Source organism: Aphelocoma coerulescens, unplaced genomic scaffold (genome assembly GCF_041296385.1).
Source record: "Aphelocoma coerulescens isolate FSJ_1873_10779 unplaced genomic scaffold, UR_Acoe_1.0 HiC_scaffold_168, whole genome shotgun sequence".
NCBI classification, from domain to species: Eukaryota; Metazoa; Chordata; class Aves; order Passeriformes; family Corvidae; genus Aphelocoma; species Aphelocoma coerulescens.
In genome coordinates, this window is record NW_027183516.1 from 294,952 (window position 1) to 319,748 (window position 24,797).

The 24,797-nt window shown below is 54.8% G+C and overlaps 1 protein-coding gene across 1 annotated transcript in view; it reads right to left on the bottom strand.

Annotated features, from left to right (window-relative positions):
• Positions 1-10,194: 10,194 nt before the first annotated feature.
• Positions 10,195-24,797, bottom strand: part of LOC138100931 (zinc finger protein Eos-like) — a 53,180-nt gene continuing 38,577 nt past the window's right edge. The window contains exons 7-8 of the mRNA XM_068998755.1: positions 18,198-18,323; positions 10,195-11,462 (exon numbers count right to left, since the gene is read on the bottom strand). Of these exons, the coding sequence (XP_068854856.1) occupies positions 10,780-11,462; positions 18,198-18,323 (809 nt within the window). The 3' untranslated portion in view covers positions 10,195-10,779. The remainder of the gene's footprint in view (positions 11,463-18,197; positions 18,324-24,797) is intronic.

The following is a 24,797-nucleotide window of genomic DNA, read 5'->3' on the forward strand; positions in this document are numbered from 1 at the left end:
AGCGCCGCCGCCGCGGCTCCCGTGGGGACCCCCGAAGCGGCCTGGCAGCGGCTCCGCCTGAAGCACCGGGGCGGGTGGGGGCGGCGGCGAGCGGCGGGAATGGGGGAGGGGAATTAACGGGAGCGGGGGTGAGGTAGGGACTATTTTTTTTCTGCGAGGGGCGGAGGGATTCGCGCCGCGCGCGAGGAGCGAGATTTCCCGCGCCGTGCGTGTGACGTCACCCGCAGGGCGCGCGCCGCGGGGGCTGCTGGGAAATGGAGTCCGAAAGGGTGGGGGGGTCCCCTCCGATCCATGGGGGTCCCCAGTGACGTGGGGGGGTCCCCCCAGCCCCGGGGGTCCCCAGTGCCATTTGTGTCCCCCCCCGGTGTCCTGTGTCCCCCTAAACCCCTCCAGGACACCCCCAATGTCCTTTTCCCCCATCCCTGCGTGTCCCCAATGTCCCGTGTCCCTTCCTGGGGTCTCCCCCCAGTGTCCTGTGTCCCCCCAAAACCCCTAACCGAGACCCCAATGTCCTTTTCCCCCATTTCTGGGGGTCCCCAATGTCCTGTGTCCCCCCCAATGCCATTTGTGTCCCCCCCCAAACCCCTAAACAAGACCCCAATGTCCCTTTCCCCCCAATTCCTGGGGGTCCCCAATGTCCTGTGTCCCCCCAAACCCCTAAACGAGACCCCAGTGCCCTTTTCCCCCCATCCCTGGGGGTCCCCAATGCCATTTGTGTCCCCCCCAATGTCCTGTGTCCCCCCCAGTGTCCTGTGTCCCCCAAAACCCCTAAACGAGACCCCAGTGTCCTTTCCCCCCAATTCCTGGGGGTCCCCAATGCCATTTGTGTCCCCCACAAACCCCTAAATGAGACCCCAATGTCCTTTCCCCCCCAATTCCTGGGGGTCCCCAATGTCCTGTGTCCCCCCCAGTGTCCTGTGTCCCCCAAAACCCCTAAACGAGACCCCAGTGTCCTTTTCCCCAATTCCTGGGGGTCCCCAGTGTCCTGTGCCCCCCCAAAACCCCAAAATGAGACCCCCAATGTCCTTTTCCCCCCCAATTCCTGGGGGTCCCCAATGTCCTGTGTCCCCAAACCCCCTCCAAGATACCCCCAATGTCCTTTTCTCCCCAAGTTCTGGGGGTCCCCAATGCCATTTGTGTCCCCCCCAACCCCAAAACGAGACCCCAATGTCCTTTCCCCCCATTCCTGGGGGTCCCCAATGCCATTTGTGTCCCCCCCCAGTGTCCTGTGTCCCCCCCAAACCCCTAAACGAGACCCCAATGTCCTTTTCCCCTTTTCCTGGGGGTCCCCAAAGTCCTGTGTCCCCAAACCCCCTCCAAGATACCCCCAATGTCCTTTCCCCCCAATTCCTGGGGGTCCCCAGTGCCATTTGTGTCCCCCACAAACCCCTAAACGAGACCCCAATGTCCTTTTCTCCCCAATTCCTGGGGGTCCCCAATGTCCTGTGTCCCCCCCAATGTCCTGTGTCCCCACCAAAACCCCTAAACGAGACCCCAATGTCCCTTTCCCCCCCATTCCTGGGGGTCCCCAATGTCCTGTGTCCCCCCCAAAACCCCTAAACGAGACCCCAATGTCCTTTTCCCCCCATTCCTGGGGGTCCCCAATGCCATTTGTGTCCCCCCCAATGTCCTGTGTCCCCCCCAGTGTCCTGTGTCCCCCAAAACCCCAAAATGAGACCCCAGTGTCCCTTCCCCCCAATTTCTGGGGGGCCCCAGTGCCATTTGTGTCCCCCCCAAACCCCAAAATGAGACCCCAGTGTCCTTTTCTCCCCCAATTCCTGGGGGTCCCCAAAGTCCTGTGTCCCCAAAACCCCTCCAAGATACCCCCAGTGTCCTTTCCCCCCATTCCTGGGGGTCCCCAATGCCATTTGTGTCCCCCCCCAAACCCCTAAACGAGACCCCAGTGTCCTTTTCCCCCCAATTCCTGGGGGTCCCCAATGTCCTGTGTCCCCCCCAATGTCCTGTGTCCCCCCAAAACCCCTAAATGAGACCCCAATGTCCTTTTCCCCCAATTCCTGGGGGTCCCCAATGTCCTGTGTCCCCCAAAACCCCTAAACGAGACCCCAATGTCCTTTTCCCCCCATTCCTGGGGGTCCCCAATGCCATTTGTGTCCCCCCAAAACCCCTAAACGAGACCCCAATGTCCTTTTCCCCAATTCCTGGGGGTCCCCAATGTCCTGTGTCCCCCCTAAACCCCTAAACGAGACCCCAGTGTCCTTTTCCCAAATTCCTGGGGGTCCCCAATGTCCTGAGTCCCCCCCAGTGCCATTTGTGTCCCCCCAAACCCCTAAACGAGACCCCAGTGCCCTTTCCCCCCCAATTCCTGGGGGTCCCCAATGTCCTGTGTCCCCCCCAATGTCCTGTGTCCCCCCAAAACCCCTAAACGAGACCCCAATGTCCTTTCCCCCCATTCCTGGGGTTCCCCAATGCCATTTGTGTCCCCCCCAATGTCCTGTGTCCCCCCCAGTGTCCTGTGTCCCCCAAAACCCCAAAATGAGACCCCCAATGTCCTTTTCCCCCCAATTCCTGGGGGTCCCCAATGTCCTGTGTCCCCCCAAACCCCAAAATGAGACCCCAATGTCCTTTTCCCCCCATTTCTGGGGGTCCCCAATGCCATTTGTGTCCCCCACAAACCCCTGAGACCCCAATGTCCTTTCCCCCCCAATTCCTGGGGGTCCCCAATGTCCTGTGTCCCCCCAAACCCCTAAACGAGACCCCAGTGTCCTTTTCCCCCAATTCCTGGGGGTCCCCAATGTCCTGTGTCCCCCCCAATGCCATTTGTGTCCCCCCCAAACCCCTAAACGAGACCCCAGTGTCCTTTTCCCCAATTCCTGGGGGTCCCCAATGCCATTTGTGTCCCCCACAAACCCCTAAATGAGACCCCAATGTCCTTTCCCCCCCCAATTCCTGGGGGTCCCCAGTGTCCTGTGCCCCCCCAAAACCCCTCCAAGATACCCCCAATGTCCTTTCCCCCCATTCCTGGGGGTCCCCAATGCCATTTGTGTCCCCCCCAAACCCCTAAACGAGACCCCAATGTCCCTTTCCCCCCAATTCCTGGGGGTCCCCAATGTCCTGTGTCCCCCCAATGTCCTGTGTCCCCCCCAAACCCCTAAACGAGACCCCAATGTCCTTTTCCCCAATTCCTGGGGGTCCCCAGTGTCCTGTGTCCCCCAAAACCCCTAAACGAGACCCCAATGTCCCTTCCCCCCAATTTCTGGGGGTCCCCAGTGCCATTTGTGTCCCCAAAACCCCTCCAAGATACCCCCAATGTCCTTTTCCCCCCAATTCCTGGGGGTCCCCAATGCCATTTGTGTCCCCCCCAAACCCCTAAACAAGACCCCAGTGCCCTTTCCCCCCCAATTCCTGGGGGTCCCCAATGTCCTGTGTCCCCAAAACCTCTCCAAGATACCCCCAATGTCCTTTTCCCCCCATTCCTGGGGGTCCCCCGTGCCATTTGTGTCCCCCCCAACCCCTAAATGAGACCCCAATGTCCTTTTCCCCAATTCCTGGGGGTCCCCAATGTCCTGTGTCCCCCCCAGTGCCATTTGTGTCCCCCCCAAACCCCTAAACAAGACCCCAATGTCCCTTTCCCCCCAATTCCTGGGGGTCCCCAATGTCCTGTGTCCCCCCAAACCCCTAAACGAGACCCCAATGTCCTTTTCCCCCCATCCCTGGGGGTCCCCAAAGTCCTGTGTCCCCAAAACCCCTCCAAGATACCTCCAATGTCCTTTCCCCCCCAATTTCTGGGGGTCCCCAATGTCCTGTGTCCCCTTTGGTGTCCTGTGTCCCCCCCAAACCCCTAAACAAGACCCCAATGTCCTTTTCCCCAATTCCTGGGGGTCCCCAATGCCATTTGTGTCCCCCCCCAGTGTCCTGTGTCCCCCCCAAACCCCTAAACGAGACCCCAGTGCCCTTTCCCCCCCAATTCCTGGGGGTCCCCAGTGCCATTTGTGTCCCCCCCAACCCCTAAACGAGACCCCAATGTCCTTTCCCCCCCAATTCCTGGGGGTCCCCGATGTCCTGTGTCCCCCCAATGTCCTGTTTCCCCCCCAAACCCCTAAACGAGACCCCAATGTCCTTTCCCCCCCAATTCCTGGGGGTCCCCAATGTCCTGTGTCCCCCCCAATGTCCTGTGTCCCCCCCAAAACCCCTAAACGAGACCCCAGTGTCCTTTTCTCCCCCAGTTCCTGGGGGTCCCCAATGTCCTGTGTCCCCCCCAAACCCCTAAACGAGACCCCAGTGTCCTTTCCCCCCATTCCTGGGGGTCCCCAGTGCCATTTGTGTCCCCCCCAAACCCCTAAACGAGACCCCAATGTCCTTTCCCCCCCAATTCCTGGGGGTCCCCGATGTCCTGTGTCCCCCCAATGTCCTGTTTCCCCCCCAAACCCCAAAACGAGACCCCAATGTCCCTTCCCCCCAATTCCTGGGGGTCCCCAATGCCACTTGTGTCCCCCCAAACCCCTAAACAAGACCCCAATGTCCTTTTCCCCTTTTCCTGGGGGTCCCCAATGTCCTGTGTCCCCAAACCCCCTCCAAGATACCCCCAATGTCCTTTTCTCCCCAAGTTCTGGGGGTCCCCAATGCCATTTGTGTCCCCCACAAACCCCTAAACGAGACCCCAATGTCCTTTTCCCCAATTCCTGGGGGTCCCCAGTGTCCTGTGTCCCCCAAAACCCCTAAACGAGACCCCAATGTCCTTTTCCCCAATTTCTGGGGGTCCCCAGTGCCATTTGTGTCCCCAAAACCCCTCCAAGATACCCCCAATGTCCTTTCCCCCCAATTCCTGGGGGTCCCCAATGCCATTTGTGTCCCCCCCAAACCCCTAAACAAGACCCCAGTGTCCTTTCCCCCCCAATTCCTGGGGGTCCCCAATGTCCTGTGTCCCCAAAACCCCTCCAAGATACCCCCAATGTCCTTTCCCCCCCAATTCCTGGGGGTCCCCAGTGCCATTTGTGTCCCCCCCAGTGCCATTTGTGTCCCCCCCAACCCCAAAACGAGACCCCAATGTCCTTTCCCCCCCAATTCCTGGGGGTCCCCAATGTCCCGTGCCCCTTCCCGGGGGTCCCTTCCCCTCGAAGCCCACCCCAGCACCAGCCCCCAGGTGAGGAAAGGGATTTTTTGGGGTGAGGGGGGGGGGCACATTAAATTATTCCTGTTTATTTATAACAGACCCTCAGCCAGTACAGTACAAAACTTACAGTAGATCTCGTTACACAAATCATTAATTACAATATTTTACAGATACAAAAGCTCCCGGGAAAGGGGAAAATTCGGGAAAAAGGGGGGGGGGGAGGGGTCCAAAAGCGAGTCCAAAACCTCACAAAAAAAGGGCCAAGCCAAAAAAAAAAAAACAAAAAACAAAAACAAAAAAAAAAACAAAGCAAAAAAAAAATTAAAAAAAAACAAACGAAAAAACCAAAACCAACCAAAAAGAGACGACGGCGAATCCATGAATTCCTCGGGATTTTGGGGGAAAAATGGGGGGTGGGAGGGGGGGTATTGCACATCCTCGTTTGTTCTTCATCCATCGGATTTAAAAAATAGATATTTACAGGGATAAAGCCACCTGGAGGTCTTACAAAATTCCTACAGTTTCGGGTCAGACACCGAAAAAAAGGGGAAAAAAAAATGAGGTGGGGGAAGGATGGAAAAGGGGGGAAAATGGAAAAGGGGGGAAAAAGGGGAAAAGGGGGGAAAGAAAATGGGAAAGGGGGGGAAAATGGGAAAGGGGAGAAAGAAAATGGGAAAAAGGAAAAAAGAAATGGAGAAAAAAGGGAAAAGAAATGGAAAAAAAAAGGGAAAGAAATGGAAAAGGGGAAAAAAAATGGGAAAAAGGAAAAAAAAGAAATGGAGAAAAAAGGGAAAAGAAATGGAAAAAAATGGAAAAAAGAAAATGGAAAAAAATGGGAAAAAGAAATGGAAAAAAAAAGGAAAAGAAATGGAAAAGAGGAAAAATAAAATGGGAAAAAGGAAAAAAGAAATGGAGAAAAAAGGGGAAAAGAAATGGAAAAGGGGAAAGAAAATGGGAAAAAGGAAAAAAAGAAATGGAGAAAAAAGGGAAAAGAAATGGAAAAGGGGAAAAAGTAAATGGGAGAAAGAAATGGAAAAAAAAGGAAAAGAAATGGAAAAGGGGAAAAAGAAAATGGGAAAAAGAAATGGAAGAAAGAAATGGGAAAAAAGGGGAAAAAGAAAATGGGAAAAAGGAAAAAAGAGATGGAGAAAAAAGGGAAAAGAAATGGAAAAGGGGAAAAAGAAAATGGGAAAAAAAAGGGAAAGAAATGGAAAAGGGGAAAAAGAAAATGGGAAAAAGGAAAAAAGAAATGGAGAAAAAAGGGAAAAGGAATGGAAAAGGGGAAAAAGAAAATGGAAAAAAAAAAGGAAAAAGAAATGGAAAAGGGGGGAAAAAAAAGGAAAAGTGGGGAAAAAAAGGAAAAGGAGAGAAAGAAAACGGAAAAAAGGGAGAAAGAAAACGGAAAAGTGGGAGAAAAAATGGAAAAAAGAAATGGAAAAGGGGGAAAAAAACCCCAACCCAACCAACCCAAGAGGGGCTGGAAACGGCAGAGCTTTGATTTGGGTTCAAAAAAACCCCTTTTTGGGGTTCAAACCCCCCGTTTTTGGGTTAAAAAACCCTCACTTTGGGGTTAGAAACCCTGTTTTGGGTTAAAAGCCCCCCGTTTTTGGGTTAAAAAACCCTCACTTTGGGGTTAGAAACCCTGTTTTGGGTTAAAAGCCCCCCGTTTTTGGGTTAAAAAACCCTCACTTTGGGGTTAGAAACCCTGTTTTGGGTTAAAAGCCCCCCGTTTTTGGGTTAAAAAACCCTCACTTTGGGGGTTAGAAACCCTGTTTTGGGTTAAAAGCCCCCTGTTTTTGGGTTGGTCTGGGCGCTGGGGGAGGCGTGGGGGCCGTGGGCACCCCCCAAAAAGGGGCGGCTGAGAACGGGGGGACCCCCCCCCCCCCTGCCCCGAGCCCCCCTTCCTCCCCCACCCCCCCCCTCCCCGAGCTGCCAGGCGCTGTGGAGGAGGGGGAGAAGAGGCGGGGGGGGGAAAAAAAAGGGGGGAAAACGCCCCAAAATCCCCAAAAAAAGCAGGGAAAGAGGGGGCGCAGGGGGGGCAGCGGGCGCTGCTGAGGTGCTCGTGGTGTCCCCTGGAGGGGACAGCTTTGGTTTGGCCCCCGCAGCCACCGCGGGGGCGTTTTATGCATCCTGGGCCGGGGGACGCGGGACCCCCGACGGGGGCAAAATGGGGTGGGGGGTGGGGGGGACACCCCCGGAATTGAGGGAGGGGACCCCCGGAATTGAGGGAGGGGACCCCCGGAATTGAGGGGTGGGGTCTCTGTGGGGGTGGGGGGCTGCAGCGAGGGGTCCTTCAGTCGTGGGGTTGGGGGCTTGTATAGGTGAGGGGTTGAGGTTGGGGGTCTGCAGTTCTGGGGGGTCTCCAGTACTGAGGGGGTGGGGGGGGGGGGGGGTTCTGGGGGTTGTTGTGGGTGGGGGTCTCCAGTTTGGAGAGATGGGTGGGGGGGGCTGCAGTGAGGGGTCCCCCCAGTCCTAAGGGGTGGGGTCCTCAAGGGTGAGGGGCTGCAATTGGGGGTCCCCAGCTCTGAAGGTCTGGGGTGGGGGTCCCCAATTCCAAGGGGTGGGGGCTGGGGGGACCCCATGGGTGGGGGGGCTGCAGCGAGGGGTCCCCCAGTCCCAAGGGATTTGGGTCCTCAAGGGTGAGGGGCTGCAACTGGGGGTCCCCAGCACTGAAGGTCTGGGGTGGGGGTCCCCAATTCCAAGGAGTGGGGTCCTCAAAGGTGAGGGGCTGCAATTGGGGGTCCCCAGCACTGAAGGTCTGGGGCGGGGGTCCCCAATTCCAAGGGGTGGGGGCTGGGGGGACCCCATGGGTGGGGGGGCTGCAGCGAGGGGTCCCCCCAGCATTGAGGGGTGGGGCCTGGGCTGGGGGTCCCCACTCGGTGGGGGGGATCCCCCAGTTCTGGGGGCTGGGGTGACCCCATGTGGGGGGGGGGGGGCTGTGACTGGGGGTCCCCATGGCCGGGGGGTCCCCCCAAGATCTGAAGGGTTGGGGACTGGGGGGACCCCATATGGGTGGGGGGGCTGCAGCAAGGGGTCCCCCAGCACTGAGGGGTGGGGGGTTGAGGTGGGGTCCCCATGGGGCTGGTGGGGTCCCCCAGGACTGAGGGGGGCTGGGATTGGGGTCCTCTGAGCTCCCCCCCCCTTTGTCAGACCCCAAACTCGGGGGGGGGGGGGGTGGGGTCCCAGATCTGGGGGTCCCACCCTGCACGTGCCGAGGAGGAGGAGACCCCAGGATCCAACGTGGGACCCTCATCCTTCATTTTAGGGGTTCGGGGGGGGGGGGGGGGGGGGGGGGGATCCGGGAAGGCTCTGGGAAGGATCCTGGGGGATGCCAGGGGGTCCCCACGTCCCATTTTGGGGTTTCCCGGTTAAAGCTCGGGACGGGGCAGCTCCCCCTGGGCTGGGGGGGGGGGGGGGGGGGGTCAGGCCGGGGTTTGGGGGGGTCCCGGATGTGGGGGAGGGGGGGTGGTGGGGGGGGTTTAGCACCGAATTTTGAGGTTCCTTTAGCCCGGGAATGGGGCCGGGCAGTGCCGGGCTCGGAGCCGGCGGGAGCGGGGCAGGGGGGGGAACAGTCTCCAAAATTCAAGTGAGACCTTTTTTTTTTTTGTCTTCTTCATCTTTTTTTTTTTCTTTTCCTTTTCTTTTTTTTTTTTTCTTTTTTTTTGTTTTTTTTTGGGGGGGGGTGGGTGAAAAAAACTCCCCCCCCCCCCCCCCCCAAGAATTATCAAAAGAGCAACCGAAAAGCTTAATAAATAACGGGGGCAAAAGGGGGGAAAAAAAAAAAAGCACAAAAAAAAAAAAAAAAGTCAGTTCCTATTCAATATTTAAATAATTCCGTTTATAAAAAAGGTCTCCCCCTGGGCGGGGCCGGTCGGTTTTTTTTTGGGGAGTGGGGTCGGCGGGGGGGGGAGGTTGTTTCTGGTTTTGGGTGTTTTTTTTGTTGTTTTTAAATACTTTTTGTTGTTGTTGTTTTATAGCCAAAGTCAGTGCAAAGGAGTATAAAAGAAAAAAAAAAAATAAAAACAACACAACCCAACAGTTCCATGCCCTAAGGAGGGGAGGGGCCGCGCTAAAGACGGGGAGGGGAAAATGGGGGGAAAGCGGGGAAAATCGGGAAAAATGGGGGGAAATCGGGCAATTGGAGGCGGGGCGATCTTTCCAACCTCGCATTTCGAGCTCGCAGCGCACGATGTGGGAGGGGAAAATCGGGAAAAATGGGGGAAAACCGGGGAAAATTGGGTAATTGGAGGCGGGGCGATCTTTCCAACCTCACATTTCGAGCTCGCCGCGCACGATGTGGGAGGGGAAAACCGGGAAAAACGGGGGAAAATCGGGGCAAATCGGGCAATTGGAGGCGGGGCGATTTTTCCAACCTCGCATTTCGAGCTCGCCGTGCACGATGTGGGAGGGGAAAATGGGGGAAAATCGGGAAAAATGGGGGGAAATGGGGGAAAACTGGGGAAAATCGGGCAATTGGAGGCGGGGCGATTTTTCCAACCTCGCATTTCGAGCTCGCCGCGCACGATGTGCGAGGGGAAAACCGGGGAAAATGGGGGAAAACCGGGAAAAATGGGGGAAAACCGGGGAAAATCGGGCAATTGGAGGCGGGGCGATTTTTCCAACCTCGCATTTCGAGCTCGCCGCGCACGATGTGGGAGGGGAAAACCGGGGAAAATCAGGAAAAATGGGGGGAAATGGGGGAAAATCGGGCAATTGGAGGCGGGGCGATCTTTCCAACCTCACATTTCGAGCTCGCCGCGCACGATGTGGGAGGGGAAAACCGGGGAAAATCGGGAAAAAGGGGGGAAATGGGGGAAAACTGGGGAAAATCGGGTAATTGGAGGCGGGGCGATCTTTCCAACCTCACATTTCGAGCTCGCCGCGCACGATGTGGGAGGGGAAAACCGGGAAAAACGGGGGAAAATCGGGGCAAATCGGGCAATTGGAGGCGGGGCGATTTTTCCAACCTCGCATTTCGAGCTCGCCGTGCACCATGTGGGAGGGGAAAATCGGGGAAAATGGGGGGAAATGGGGGAAATGGGGGAAAATCGGGCAATTGGAGGCGGGACGATCTTTCCAACCTCACATTTCGAGCTCGCTGCGCACGATGTGGGAGGAGAAAATCGGGGAAAATCGGGAAAAATGGGGGGAAACGGGGGAAAATCGGGCAATTGGAGGCGGGGCGATTTTTCCAACCTCGCATTTCGAGCTCGCCGCGCACGATGTGGGAGGGGAAAACCGGGGAACGTGGGGGAAAATCGGGAAAAATGGGGGAAAACCGGGGCAAATCGGGCAATTGGAGGCGGGGGCGATCTTTCCAACCTCACATTTCGAGCTCGCAGCGCACGATGTGGGAGGGGAAAATGGGGAAAAACCGAGGCAAATCGGGTAATTCGAGGCAGGGCGATTTTTCCAACCTCCCATTTCGAGCTCGCTGCGCACCATGTGGGAGGAGAAAACCGGGGAAAATCAGGAAAAATGGCGGGAAATGGGGGAAAACTGGGGAAAATCGGGCAATTGGAGGCGGGGCGATTCTTCCAACCTCACATTTCGAGCTCGCCGCGCACGATGTGGGAGGGGAAAATGGGGACAAATCAGGAAATTGGAGGCGGGGCGATCTTTCCAACCTCCCATTTCGAGCTCGCCGCGCGCGCCACGTGGGAGGAGAAAACCGGGGAATTTGAGGAGGGGGGGCGATTTTTCCAAGCTCAGATTTTGTGCTCGCCGCGCACGATGTGGGAGGAGAACTCGTACCGGTCCTGGCTGCGGTAGCCGCAGATGTTGCACTCGAAAGGGTCCCTGAAGCCGTGGCAGCCCATGTGGATGGTGAACATGACGTGGTCCAGGAACAGCACCCGGCAGTGCTCGCAGCAGAACGCCCGCAGCTGCTCGCCGTCCTCGTTGAGCACCCGCAGCGAATCCTTCGGGAAGCACCGCGCCGCCCCCTCGGGCCCCTCCTTGGGCTCCTCCTTGGCGTACGCGGGGCTGTGCCGGCTGCTGCCGCCCGGCCGCTCCTCCTGGATGCTCTCGGTGTCCGTGGAGTCCTGGCAGCCGTTGGAAGGGGACCCGCCGGGATCGCGGCTGCGGAAGATCACCGGGATCCCTTCCGGGCCGTCCTCGGAAGCTTCGCGGCCCCGCGGCAGCTCCAGGCGGGCGGGCAGCGCTTGGATCTGGGTGTAGACGGAGCTGATGACCGGGGTCACCTCGGTGATGCAGTTCGTGGCCAGGCGGAGCGGCCGCAGAGGGTCCCCGGCGCCCAGCAGGGACAGGGGCCCGGCGTAGGGCGGGTCCAGGGGGTGGCCGCGGGCGGGGACCACGTCCACGTCCTTCTCGAAGCCCGGGCTGACATCGAACGGCAGCTCCGAGAGGGCGAAGCGCATCTGCTTCTCGCCTGTGGGGCGGAGACAGGGGTTGGGGTGGGGCGGGGGACACCGCCGGGGCACCCCGAAGTCAGGGAGAGGGGGTGGGGTGGGATGGGATGGGATGGGATGGGATGGGATGGGATGGGATGGGATGGGGGCACCCCCGGGGCACCCCAAAGTCAGAGAGAGGGGTTGGGGTGGGATGGGATGGGGGCACCCCCAGGGCACCCCGAAGTCAGAGAGAGGGGTTGGGGGGGGGGTGGGATGGGATGGGGTGGAATGGAATGGGGTGGAATGGAATGGGGTGGGATGAGATGGGGTGGGATGGGGGCACCCCCAGGGCACCCCAATGTCAGAGACAGGGGTTGGGGTGGGGCGGGGACACCCTCAGGGCACCCCAAAGTCAGGGAGAGGGGTTGGGATGGAATGGGATGGGATGGGGGCACTCCCAGGGCACCCCAAAGTCAGAGAGAGGGGTTGGGGTGGGATGGGATGGGATGGGATGGGATGGAATGGGGTGGGATGAGATGGGATGGCATGGGGGCACCCCCAGGGCACCCCGAAGTCAGGGAGAGGGGTTGGGGTGGGATGGGATGGCATGGGATGGGATGGGATGGAATGGAATGGGGTGGGATGAGATGGGGTGGGATGGGGGCACCCCCAGGGCACCCCAATGTCAGAGACAGGGGTTGGGGTGGGGCGGGGACACCCTCAGGGCACCCCAAAGTCAGAGAGAGGGGTTGGGGTGGGGCGGGGACACCCCTAGGGATCCCCAAAGTCAGAGAGAGGGGTTGGGATGGGATGGGGGCACCCCAAAGTCAGAGAGAGGGGAGGGGATGGGATGGGATGGGATGGGATGGGATGGGATGGGATGGGATGGGATGGGATGGGATGGGATGGGATGGGATGGGATGGGATGGGATGGGGTGGGATGAGATGGGGTGGGATGGGGGCACCCCCAGGGCACCCCGAAGTCAGGGAGAGGGGTTGGGGTGGGATGGGATGGCATGGGATGGGATGGAATGGAATGGGGTGGGATGAGATGGGGTGGGATGGGGGCACCCCCAGGGCACCCCAATGTCAGAGACAGGGGTTGGGGTGGGGCGGGGACACCCTCAGGGCACCCCGAAGTCAGGGAGAGGGGTTGGGGTGGGATGGGGGCACCCCAAAGTCAGGGAGAGGGGTTGGGATGGAATGGGATGGGATGGGGGCACTCCCAGGGCACCCCAATGTCAGAGAGAGGGGTTGGGGTTTTGGGAGCCCCCAGAGCACCCCAATATCAGAGAGAGGGGTTGGGGTGGGGCGGGGACACCCCTAGGGATCCCCAAAGTCAGAGAGAGGGGTTGGGATGGGATGGGGGCACCCCAAAGTCAGAGAGAGTGGATGGGATGGGATGGGATGGGATGGGATGGGATGGGATGGGATGGGATGGGATGGGGTGGGATGAGATGGGATGGGATGGGATGGGATGGGATGGGATGGGATGGGATGGGATGGGATGGAATGGGGTGGGATGAGATGGGGTGGGATGGGGGCACCCCCAGGGCACCCCAATGTCAGAGACAGGGGTTGGGGTGGGGCGGGGACACCCTCAGGGCACCCCAAAGTCAGGGAGAGGGGTTGGGATGGGATGGGGGCACCCCCAGGGCACCCCGAAGTCAGAGAGAGGGGTTGGGATGGGATGGAATGGGATGGGATGGGGGCACCCCCAGGGCACCCCAAAGTCAGGGAGAGGGGTTGGGGTGGGGCGGGGACACCGCCGGGGCACCCCGAAGTCAGGGAGAGGGGTTGGGGTGGGATGGGATGGGATGGGGTGGAATGGAATGGGGTGGGATGAGATGGGGTGGGATGAGATGGGGTGGGATGGGGGCACCCCCAGGGCACCCCAATGTCAGAGACAGGGGTTGGGGTGGGGCGGGGACACCCTCAGGGCACCCCGAAGTCAGGGAGAGGGGTTGGGATGGGATGGGGGCACCCCAAAGTCAGAGAGAGGGGATGGGATGGGATGGGATGGGATGGGATGGGATGGGATGGGATGGGATGGGATGGGATGGGATGGGATGGGATGGGATGGAATGGAATGGGGTGGGATGAGATGGGGTGGGATGGGGGCACCCCCAGGGCACCCCAATGTCAGAGAAAGGGGTTGGGGTGGGGCGGGGACACCCTCAGGGCACCCCAAAGTCAGAGAGAGGGGTTGGGATGGGATGGGGACGCCCCCAGGGCACCCCAAAGTCAGAGAGAGGGGTTGGGATGGGATGGAATGGGATGGGATGGGGACACCCCCAGGGCACCCCAAAGTCAGGGAGAGGGGTTGGGGTGGGATGGGATGGGGGCACCCCCGGGGCACCCCGAAGTCAGAGAGAGGGGTTGGGATGGGATGGAATGGGATGGGGGCACCCCCAGGGCACCCCAAAGTCAGGGAGAGGGGTTGGGGTGGGGCGGGGACACCCCCAGAGATCCCCAAAGTCAGAGAGAGGGGTTGGGATGGGATGGGGGCATCCCCAGGGCACCCCAAAGTCAGGGAGAGGGGGTGGGGGGAGTGGGTTTGGGGTTTTGGGAGCCCCCAGAGCATCCCCAGATCGGAGAGAGGGGTTGGGACACTCCCAGAGCACCCCAATATCAGAGAGAGGGGTTGGGGTGGGAAGGTTTGGGGTTTTGGGATCCCTCAGAGCACCCCAATATCAGAGAGAGGGGTTGGGGTGGGGCTGGGAGACCCCCAGATGGGAGAGAGGGGTTGGGGGGGTGGGTGGGTTTGGGGTTTTGGGATCCCCCAGAGCACCCCCAGATCGGAGAGAGGGGTTGGGGTGGGATGGGGAAACCCCCAGAGCACCCCAAAGTCAGAGACGGGTTGGGGTGGGCAGGTCTGGGGTTTTGGGATCCCCCAGAGCACCCCAAAATCAGAGACAGGGGTTGGGGTGGGCAGGTTTGGGGTTTTGGGATCCCCCAGAGCACCCCAAAATCAGAGACAGGGGTTGGGGTGGGCAGGTTTGGGGTTTTGGGATCCCCCAGAGCATCCCAAAATCGGAGAGAGGGGTTGGGATGGGCAGGTTTGGGGTTTTGGGATCCCCCAGAGCACCCCAAAATCAGAGACAGGGGTTGGGATGGGCAGGTGTGGGGTTTTGGGATCCCCCAGAGCACCCCAAAATCGGAGAGAGGGGTTGGGATGGGCAGGTTTGGGGTTTTGGGATCCCCCAGAGCACCCCAAAATCGGAGAGAGGGGTTGGGGTGGGCAGGTTTGGGGTTTTGGGATCCCCCAGAGCACCCCAAAATCGGAGAGAGGGGTTGGGGTGGGCAGGTTTGGGGTTTTGGGATCCCCCAGAGCATCCCAAAATCGGAGACAGGGGTTGGGGTGGGCAGGTTTGGGGTTGGGGTCGGGATCAGGACTATGAGGAAACCCCAAACCCAATGGGGGAGGGATTTGGGAATGATCCTGGGGGGGGGTGGGGGTCCCTGTGTCCCATTCCAGGAATTCCTTGGATTAAGTTTGGGATTTAGCAGCTCCCCCCAGGCTGGGGGGGGGGGGGTCCTAAGGGGGTTCAGCCCCAAATTTTGGGTTCATTTTTTCCTGGGAATGGGGCCAGGAGCTGGAGGGGGGGGGGGGAAGTCTCCAAAATTCCAGGGGGATTTTTTTTTTGGGGGGTGGGGGGGGTTAAAAACCCCAAAATTATCAAAATGCAACTTAAAAGGTTCATAAATAACAGGGGGAGGGGAGAGAGGTGGGGGGAATGCCCCAAAAATTCCAGGAATATCCAATATTGAGGGGGGAATTTTTTCTTTATAGGGTTGTGTTTTTTCTTTTTTAATTTGAGGGGTTTTTTTTAATTTGAGGGTTTTTTTTTTTAATTTGAGGGTGTTTTTTTTTTAATTTGAGGTTTTTTTTTTTTAATTTGAGGGTTTTTTTTTTTAATTTGAGGGTTTTTTTTTTAATTTGAGGGTTTTTTTTTTAATTTGAGGGGGTTTTTTTTGAGGTTTTTTTTTTAATTTTCGGAGGTTTTTTTAAATTTGATGAGGATTTTTAAAGTTTCAGGACTTTTAAAATTTTGACCTTGTTTTTTGTAATTTAAGGGTGGTTTTCTTTTTAATTTGAGGGGAGAATTTTTTTGAGGTTTTGTTCATTTGAGGGTGTTTTTCTTTTTATTTTAAGGGGGTTTTTTTAACTTTGAAGGTTTTTTCTTTCTATGAGGGGAGATTTTTTTAATATGAGGGCATTTTGTTAATTTGAGGAGGTTTTTTTGTTAATTTGAGTGGTTTCATGTTAATTTAAGGGAGTATTTTTTAACATGAAGGGGGATTTTTTTAATTGGAGGGCTTTTTGTTAATTTGAGCGGGTTTTTGTTCATTTGAGGGGGGATTGTTTTAATTTAAGGAGGTTTTTTTAAATTTGAGGGGTAATTTTTCATTTTGAGGGGAGAAGTTTTTAATTTGAGGGGGATCTTCTAAATGTGAGGGGTTTTTTGTTAATTTGAGGAGTTTTTTGTTAATTTGAGGAGCGTTTTTTTAAATTCGAGAGGGTTTTTTTAAAATTTGAGCTTTTTTTAATTTAAGGTGGTTTTTCTCTAATTCAGGGGGAGAATTTTTTAAATTGAGGGGGAATCTTTTTAATTTAAGGGTTTTTTTTTTAATTATTTAAGGTTTTTTCTTAATTTGAGGCCCACTTTTGAGGCCTTTGTGTGGGGTTTGAGTTTTTTTGTTAATTTACGGGGTTTTTTGATTTAATGTGGGCTTTTTTCAATGTGAGGGGAGATTTTTTAAATTTAAATGTTTTTTAAAATGAGTTCCTTTTCTTTTAATTTCAAGTTTGTTTATATTAATTTTGAGCAGGTTTTTTGTTAATTTGAGGTTTTTTTTGTTAATTTGTGGGGTTAATTTGAGGGATTGTTCAATGTGAGGAGAGATTTTTTTAATTTAAAGGTTTTTTTAAAATTAGTTCCTTTTCTTGTAACATCAGGGGGTTTTTTTATTAATTTTGAGCTTTTTTTTTGTTAATTTGGGGTTTTTTTTTGATTTAATGTGGGGTTTTTTCAATGTGAGGGGAGATTTTTTAAATTTAAAGCTCTAGTTAAATGAGTTGCTTTTCTTTTAATTTCAGGTTTGTTTTTCATTAATTTTGAGCAGGTTTTTTGTTAATTTGAGGGTTTTTTTGTTAATTTGAGGGGTTTTTTTGCTGATTTGTGGGGCTAATTTGAGGGATTGTTTAATGTGAGGGGAGATTTTTTAAATTTAAAGGGTTTTTAAAATGAGTTCCTTTTCTTTTAATTTCAGGTTTGGTTTTTATTAATTTTGAGCAGGTTTTTTGTTAAATTGAGGGGATTTTTGATTTAATGTGGGGTTTTTTCAATGTGAGGGGAGATTTTTTTAATTTAAAGCTCTATTTAAATGAGTTCCTTTTCTTTTAAGTTCAGGTTTGTTTTTATTAATTCTGAGCCGTTTTTTTGCTAATTTGAGGGATTTTTTTCATTTAATGTGGGTTTTTTCAATCTGAGGGGAGTTTTTTTAAATTTAAAGGGTTTTTTAAATGAGTTCCTTTTCTTTTAAGTTCAGGTTTGTTTTTCATTAATTTTGAGCAGGTTTTTTGTTAATTTGAGGGTTTTTTTGTTAATCTGAGGGTTTTTTTGCTGATTTGTGGGGTTAACTTGAGGGATTGTTTAATGTGAGGGGAGATTTTTTAAATTTAAAGGTTTTTTTAATGAGCTGCTTTTCTTTTAATATCAGGGTTGTTTTTATTAATTTTGAGCAGTTTTTTTGTTAATTGGAGGGATTTTTTTCATTTAATGTGGTTTTTTTCAATCTGAGGGCAGTTTTTTTTAATTTAAAGGGTTTTTTAAATGAGTTCCTTTTCTTTTAAGTTCAGGTTTGTTTTTCATTAATTTTGAGCAGGTTTTTTGTTAATTTGAGGGGTTTTTTTGTTAATTTGAGGGGTTTTTTGCTGATTTGTGGGGCTAATTTGAGGGATTGTTTAATGTGAGGGGAGATTTTTTAAATTTAAAGCTCTATTTAAATGAGTTCCTTTTCTTTTAATTTCAGGGGGATTTTTATTAATTTTGAGCAGTTTTTTTGTTAATTTGAGGGATTTTTTTCATTTAATGTGGGTTTTTTCAATCTGAGGGGAGTTTTTTTAAATTTAAAGGTTTTTTAAAATGAGTTCCTTTTCCTTTCAGATCAGGTTTGTTTTTTATTAATTCTGAGCAGGTTTTTTGTTCATTTGAGGGGTTTTTAGTTAATTTGAGGCCTTTGTGTGGGGATTCCCCTTCCGGCGCCGCTCCCGGCCCCCCCCCAAACCCCACAAATCCCTGAGGCCGCCCCTCATCTCCCTGAGGATTTTTCCATCTTTTCCCTGGAAAACCCCAGCCCCTCACCCACGAATTTCTGTGGCGTGGAGCGTTTCCTCTTGGGTTTTTGTTAATTTGAGGCGGGGGGGGGGGGGGGTAATTTGAGGGTTTTTTTTGTTTAATGTGGGGTTTTTTCAATGTGAGGGGAGGATTTTTTAAATTAAAGTTTTTTTTTAAAAAAAATGAGATGCTTTTCTTTTCATTTCAATTTATTGCTTTTTTTTTAAAATTTTTGGAGCCGTTTTTTGGTTAATTTGAGGGTTTTTTCTGTTCATTTGAGCCTCATCTCGAGGCCTTTGTGTGGGGATTCCCCTCCCGACGCCGCTCCCGGCCCCGCTCCCCCTTCCCCCCCCCCCCCCTCGCCAAACCATTCCCGATTCATCTCCCGAGCGGATTTTTCCATCTTTTCCCTGGAAAACCCCATCCCCTTACCCACGAATTTCTGCGGCGTGGAGCGTTTCCTCTTGGTGAAGCTGCCGGCCAGGCGCTCGATGAAGGTGGGGCGCTCGGGGTGCAGCAGCGCCTCAGGCACCATGTCCAGCTCCCGGATTTCCTCTCCTGGAACACAAACAAAGAAAAATCCCGGGATGAGCGGGCGGGACGGGAGCTCCGGGATGGGAGGGCCCCTGGGAGCGGCTGCCGGGCCCCGAGCTTACCCCGTGCGTGTCCCCTCGGTGCCGGCAGCCGCTCCCGGATCCCTCCTGCTTCCAGCGGGGCCCGCTCCTGCCGCTGGAGGGGGGGGGGGGGGGGAGAGGAGGCGGCTTCAGCGCTGGGATCGGCCCGCGGGTGGGCCCGGTAGCCCCGCGGGTGGGCCCGGTAGCCCCGCGGGTGTGCCCGGTAGCCCCGCGGGTGGGCCCGGTAACCCCGCGGGTGGGCCCGGTAGCCCCGCGGGTGTGCCCGGTAGCCCCGCGGGTGGGCCCGGTAGCCCCGTGAGTGTGCCCGGTAGCCCCGCGGGTGGGCCCGGTAGCCCCGCGGGTGTGCCCGGTAGCCCCGCGGGTGGGCCCGGTAACCCCGCGGGTGGGCCCGGTAGCCCCGCGGGTGGGCCCGGTAGCCCCGCGGGTGTGCCCGGTAGCCCCGCGGGTGGGCCCGGTAGCCCCGTGGGTGGGCCCGGTAGCCCCACGGGTGGGCCCGGTAGCCCCGTGGGTGGGCCCGGTAGCCCCGCGGGTGGGCCCGGTAGCCCCGCGAGTGTGCCCGGTAGCCCCGTGGGTGGGCCCGGTAGCCCCGCGGGTGGGCCCGGTAGCCCCGCCATGGCCGCGGGAAAAGCGGCTGGGAATGGCCGCGAGCCGGGAATACCGAGCGGGAATGGCCCCTGATGCTGAAAATCCCGAGTGGGAATGGCCCCTGAGCCCGGGAATAACGAATGAGAATGGGCCCTGATGCTGAAAATCCCAATTGGGAATGGCCCCTGATCTGAAAATCCCGAGTGGGAATGGCCCCTGATCTGGAAAATCCCAATCAGGAATGGCTCCTGAACCCAGGAATGGCCCCTGATGCTGAAAATCCCAATCAGGAATGGCCCCTGAGCCTGGGAATGGCCCCTGATGCTGAAAATCCCAATTGGGAATGGCCCCTGAGCCTGGGAATGGCCCCTGATCCTGAAAATCCCAATCAGGAATGGCCCCTGAGCCCAGGAATACCAAGTGGGAATGGCCCCTGATGCTGAAAATCCCAGTCAGGAATGGCCCCTGAGCCTGGGAATGGCCCCTGATCATGAAAATCCCAATCAGGAATGGCCCCTGATGCTGAAAATCCCAATCGGGAATGGCCCCTGAGCCTGGGAATGGCCCCTGATGCTGAAAATCCTGAGTGGGAATGGCCCCTGATGCTGAAAATCCCAATTGGGAATGGTCCCAGATGCTGAAAATCCCAATCAGGAATGGCCCCTAAGCCTGGGAATGGCCCCTGATCCGGAAAATCCCAATCAGGAATGGCCCCTGAGCCTGGGAATGGCCCCTGATGCTGAAAATCCCAATTGGGAATGGTCCCAGATGCTGAAAATCCCAATCAGGAATGGCCCCTAAGCCTGGGAATGGCCCCTGATCCGGAAAATCCCAATCAGGAATGGCCCCTGAGCCTGGGAATGGCCCCTGATGCTGAAAATCCCAATTGGGAATGGTCCCAGATGCTGAAAATCCCAATCAGGAATGGCCCCGGAGCCTGGGAATGGCCCCTGATGCTGAAAATCCCAGTCAGGAATGGCCCCTGAGCCTGGGAATGGCCCCTGATGCTGAAAATCCCAGTCAGGAATGGCCCCTGAGCCTGGGAATGGCCCCTGATGCTGAAAATCCCAATCAGGAATGGCCCTGAGCCCGGGAATGGCCCCTGATCCTGAAAATCCCAGTCAGGAATGGCCCCTGAGCCTGGGAATACCGAATGGGAATGGGCCCTGATGCTGAAAATCCCGAGTGGGAATGGCCCCTGATCTGGAAAATCCCAATTGGGAATGGCCCCTGAGCCTGCGAATGGCCCCTGATCCTGAAAATCCCAATCAGGAATGGTCCCTGAGCCTGAAAATCCCAAGTGGGAATGGCCCCTGATGCTGAAAATCCCAATCAGGAATGGCCCCTGAGCCCAGGAATGGCCCCTGATGCTGAAAATCCCAATCAGGAATGACTCCGAGCCTGGGAACACCAGTCAGGAATGTTCCCTGCTCCCAAAAATCCTACTCTGGAATGGCCCCTGCATCCCAGAATCCCAATCAGGAATGTCCCCTGCTCCTGGGAATCCAAATCAGGAATGGCCCTGATCCTAAAATTCCCACTCTGGCATGTTCCCTGTTCCTGGGAATCCCGAGTGGGAATGTCCCTACTCCCAAAAATCCCGGTGCTTCCAGGGGGGACCACGCTAAGGAGATTGGGAATGCCCCGATTTTGGCTTTTTCCCGGGAAAATTCTGCCTCCCTGCAGCTCCCGAGCCACGATTCCAAAAGTAGGGAATGGCAGCTCATGGAAAAAGCTCCTGGAAATTCTGGGAATGGGCGTTTGGAGTCAGGGATTTGGGATTTGGGATTTGGGATCTGGGAGGGCACAGCGGGGTGGTGGCATCGACTCACGGCACCGGGAGCACGTTCCCAACACTTCCCAGCCCTTTTTCCATGGAAAAGCATCACAATCCCTCACTCCCAGCCCTTTTCCATGGATTTGGGATCACAATCCCTCACTCCCAACCTTTTTTTCATGGAAAATGATCACAATCCTGTCACTCCCAACCCTTTATCCATGGAAAAGCATCACGATCCCACAGCTCCCAGCCCCTTTTCCATGGATTTGGGATCACAATTCCCTCACTCCCCACCACTTTTCCATGGATTTGGGATCACAATTCCCTCACTCCCACCCCTTTTCCATGAAAATGGGTCACAATCCCACAACTCCCAGCCCTTTTTCCATGGAAAAACGTCACAACCCCTCACTCCCCACCCTTTTCCCAGGGATTTGGGATCACAATCCCTCACTCCCCACCCCTTTTCCATGGATTTGGGATCACAATCCCTCACTCCCAGCCCCTTTTCCATGGATTTGGGATCACAATCCCTCACTCCCACCCCTTTTCCATGGATTTGGGATCACAATCCCTCACTCCCCACCCCTTTCCCATGAAAATGGGTCACAATCTCCTCACTTCCCAACCTTTTTCCATGAAAATGGATCACAATCCCTCACTCCCAGCCCCTCTCCCATGGATTTGGGATCACAATCCCCCTATGGATTCGGGATCACACTCCCCTCACTTTCCAGCCTTTTTCCCACAGATTTGGGATCACACTCCTCTCTTTTCCCACTCCTTATCCATGGAAAAGGGTCACGATCCCACAGCTCCCACCCCTTTTCCATGGATTTGGGATCACAATCCCTCACTCCCACCCCTTTTCCATGGATTTGGGATCACAATCCCTCACTCCCACCCCTTTTCCATGGATTTGGGATCACACTCCCTCACTCCCACCCCTTTTCCATGGATTTGGGATCACAATCCCTTCACTCCCAGCCCTTTTCCATGGATTTGGGATCACAATCCCTCACTCCCACCCCTTTTCCATGGATTCGGGATCACAATCCCTTCACTCCCACCCCTTTTCCATGAAAATGGGTCACAATCCCACAACTCCCAGCCCTTTTTTCCATGGAAAAACGTCACAACCCCTCACTCCCCACCCCTTTTCCATGGATTTGGGATCACAATCCCTCACTCCCAGCCCCTTTTCCATGGATTTGGGATCACAATCCCTCACTCCCCACCCCTTTTCCATGGATTTGGGATCGCAATCCCTCATTCCCCACCCCTTTTCCATGGATTTGGGATCACAATCCCTCACTCCCCACCCCTTTTCCATGGATTTGGGATCACAATCCCTCATTCCCCACCCCTTTTCCATGAAAATGGGTCACAATCTCCTCACTTCCCAACCTTTTTCCATGAAAATGGATCACGATCCCACAACTCCCAGCCCTTTTTCCATGGAAAAACGTCACAACCCCTCACTCCCCACCCTTTTCCCAGGGATTTGGGATCACAATCCCTCATTCCCCACCCCTTTTCCATGGATTTGGGATCACAATCCCTCACTCCCAGCCCTTTTCCATGGATTTGGGATCACAATCCCTCACTCCCCACCCCTTTCCCATGAAAATGGGTCACAATCTCCTCACTTCCCAACCTTTTTCCATGAAAATGGGTCACAATCCCTCACTCCCAGCCCCTTTTCCATGGATTTGGGATCACAATCCCCCTATGGATTCGGGATCACACTCCCCTCACTTTCCAGCTCTTTTCCCACAGATTTGGGATCACACTCCTCTCTTTTCCCACTCCTTATCCATGGAAAAGGGTCACGATCCCACAGCTCCCACCCCTTTTCCATGGATTTGGGATCACAACCCCTCACTCCCACCCCTTTTCCATGGATTTGGGATCACAATCCCTCACTCCCCACCCCTTTTCCATGAAAATGGGTCACAATCCCACAACTCCCAGCCCTTTTTCCATGGAAAAACGTCACAACCCCTCACTCCCCACCCTTTTCCCAGGGATTTGGGATCACAATCCCTCATTCCCCACCCCTTTTCCATGGATTTGGGATCACAATCCCTCATTCCCCACCCCTTTTCCATGGATTTGGGATCACAATCCCTCACTCCCACCCCTTTTCCATGGATTTGGGATCACAATTCCCTCACTCCCCACTCTTTATCCATGGAAAAGGATCAGGATCCCCTCTTTCCCCTCCTTTTCCACGGATTTGGGATCACACTCCTCTCTTTTCCCACTCCTTATCCATGGAAAAGGGTCACGATCCCACAGCTCCCACCCCTTTTCCCATGGATTTGGGATCACAATCCCTTCTCTCCCAACCTTTTTTCATGGAAAACCATCACAATCCTGTCACTCCCAACCCTTTTTCCATGGATTTGGGATCACAATCCCCCTATGGAAAAGGATCACACTCCCCTCACCTTCCAGCCCCTTTCTCCATGGATTTGGGATCACAGTCCTCTTATTCCCCACCCTTTTTCCATGGAAAAGGATCCCAATCCCACAGCTCCCACCCCTTTTCCACGGATTTGGGATCACAGTCCCTTCTCATCCCACTCTTTATCCATGGAAAAGGATCACACTCCCCTCACCTTTCAGCACTTTTTCCATGGATTTGGGATCACACTCCCCTCACTTTCCAGCCCCCTTTTCCATGGATTTGGGATCACACTCCCCTCTTTTCCAGCCCCCTTTCTCCATGGATTTGGGATCACAATCCACTCTCTTCCCACCCTTTTCCCATGGATTTGGGATCACAATCCCCTCACCTTCCAGCCCCTTTCTCCATGGATTTGGGATCACAATCCCCTCTTTTCCCACCCTTTTTCCCATGGATTTGGGATCACACTCCCCTCACTTTCCAGCCCCCTTTCTCCATGGATTTGGGATCACAATCCCCTCTTTTCCAGCCCCTTTCTCCACGGATTTGGGATCACAATCCACTCTCTTCCCACCCTTTTCCCATGGATTTGGGATCACAATCCCCTCGCTTCCCAACCTTTATCCATGGAAAAGGATCACACTCCCCTCACCTTCCAGCACTTTCTCCATGGATTTGGGATCACAATCCACTCTCTTCCCACCCTTTTCCCATGGATTTGGGATCACAGCCCTCTTATTTCCCACCCTTTTTCCATGGAAAACCATCCGGATCCCACAACTCCCAGCCCCTTTTCCCATCTCCCAGCCCCTTTTCCCAGCTCCCAGCTCCTTTTCCCAGCTCCCAGCCCCTTTCCTGGCCTCGATTTCCCGGGATCAGACCTGGCTGTGCGGGGTTTTCCACAGGGAGGCTCCTGAGGAACCTTTATCCATGGAAAGCATCCCGATCCCACAGCTCCCAGCCCCTTTCCCATGGATTTGGGATCACAATCCCCTCTCTTCCCACTCTTTTATTCATGGAAAAGGATCACACTCCCCTCACCTTCCAGCACTTTCTCCATGGATTTGGGATCACAATCCCCTCACTTTCCAGCCCCCTTTTCCATGGATTTGGGATCACAATCCCTTCACTTTCCAGCCCCCTTTTCCATGGATTTGGGATCACACTCCCCTCACCTTCCAGCACTTTCTCCATGGATTTGGGATCACAATCCACTCTCTTCCCACCCTTTTCCCATGGATTTGGGATCACAATCCCCTCTTTTCCAGCCCCTTTCTCCATGGATTTGGGATCACAGCCCTCTTATTTCCCACCCTTTTTCCATGGAAAACCATCCGGATCCCACAACTCCCCGCCCCTTTTCCCAGCTCCCAGCCCCTTTTCCCAACTCCCAGCCCCTTTTCCCATGGATTTGGGATCACAATCTGCTCTCTTCCTACCCTTTTCCATGGATTTGGGATCACAGTCCTCTTATTTCCCCACCCTTTCTCCATGGATTTGGGATCACGATCCCACAGTTCCCAGCCCTTTTCCATGGATTACCATCCCAATCCCACAGCTCCCAGCCCCTTTTCCCAGCTCCCAGCCCCTTTTCCCACAACTCCCAGCCCCTTTTCCCA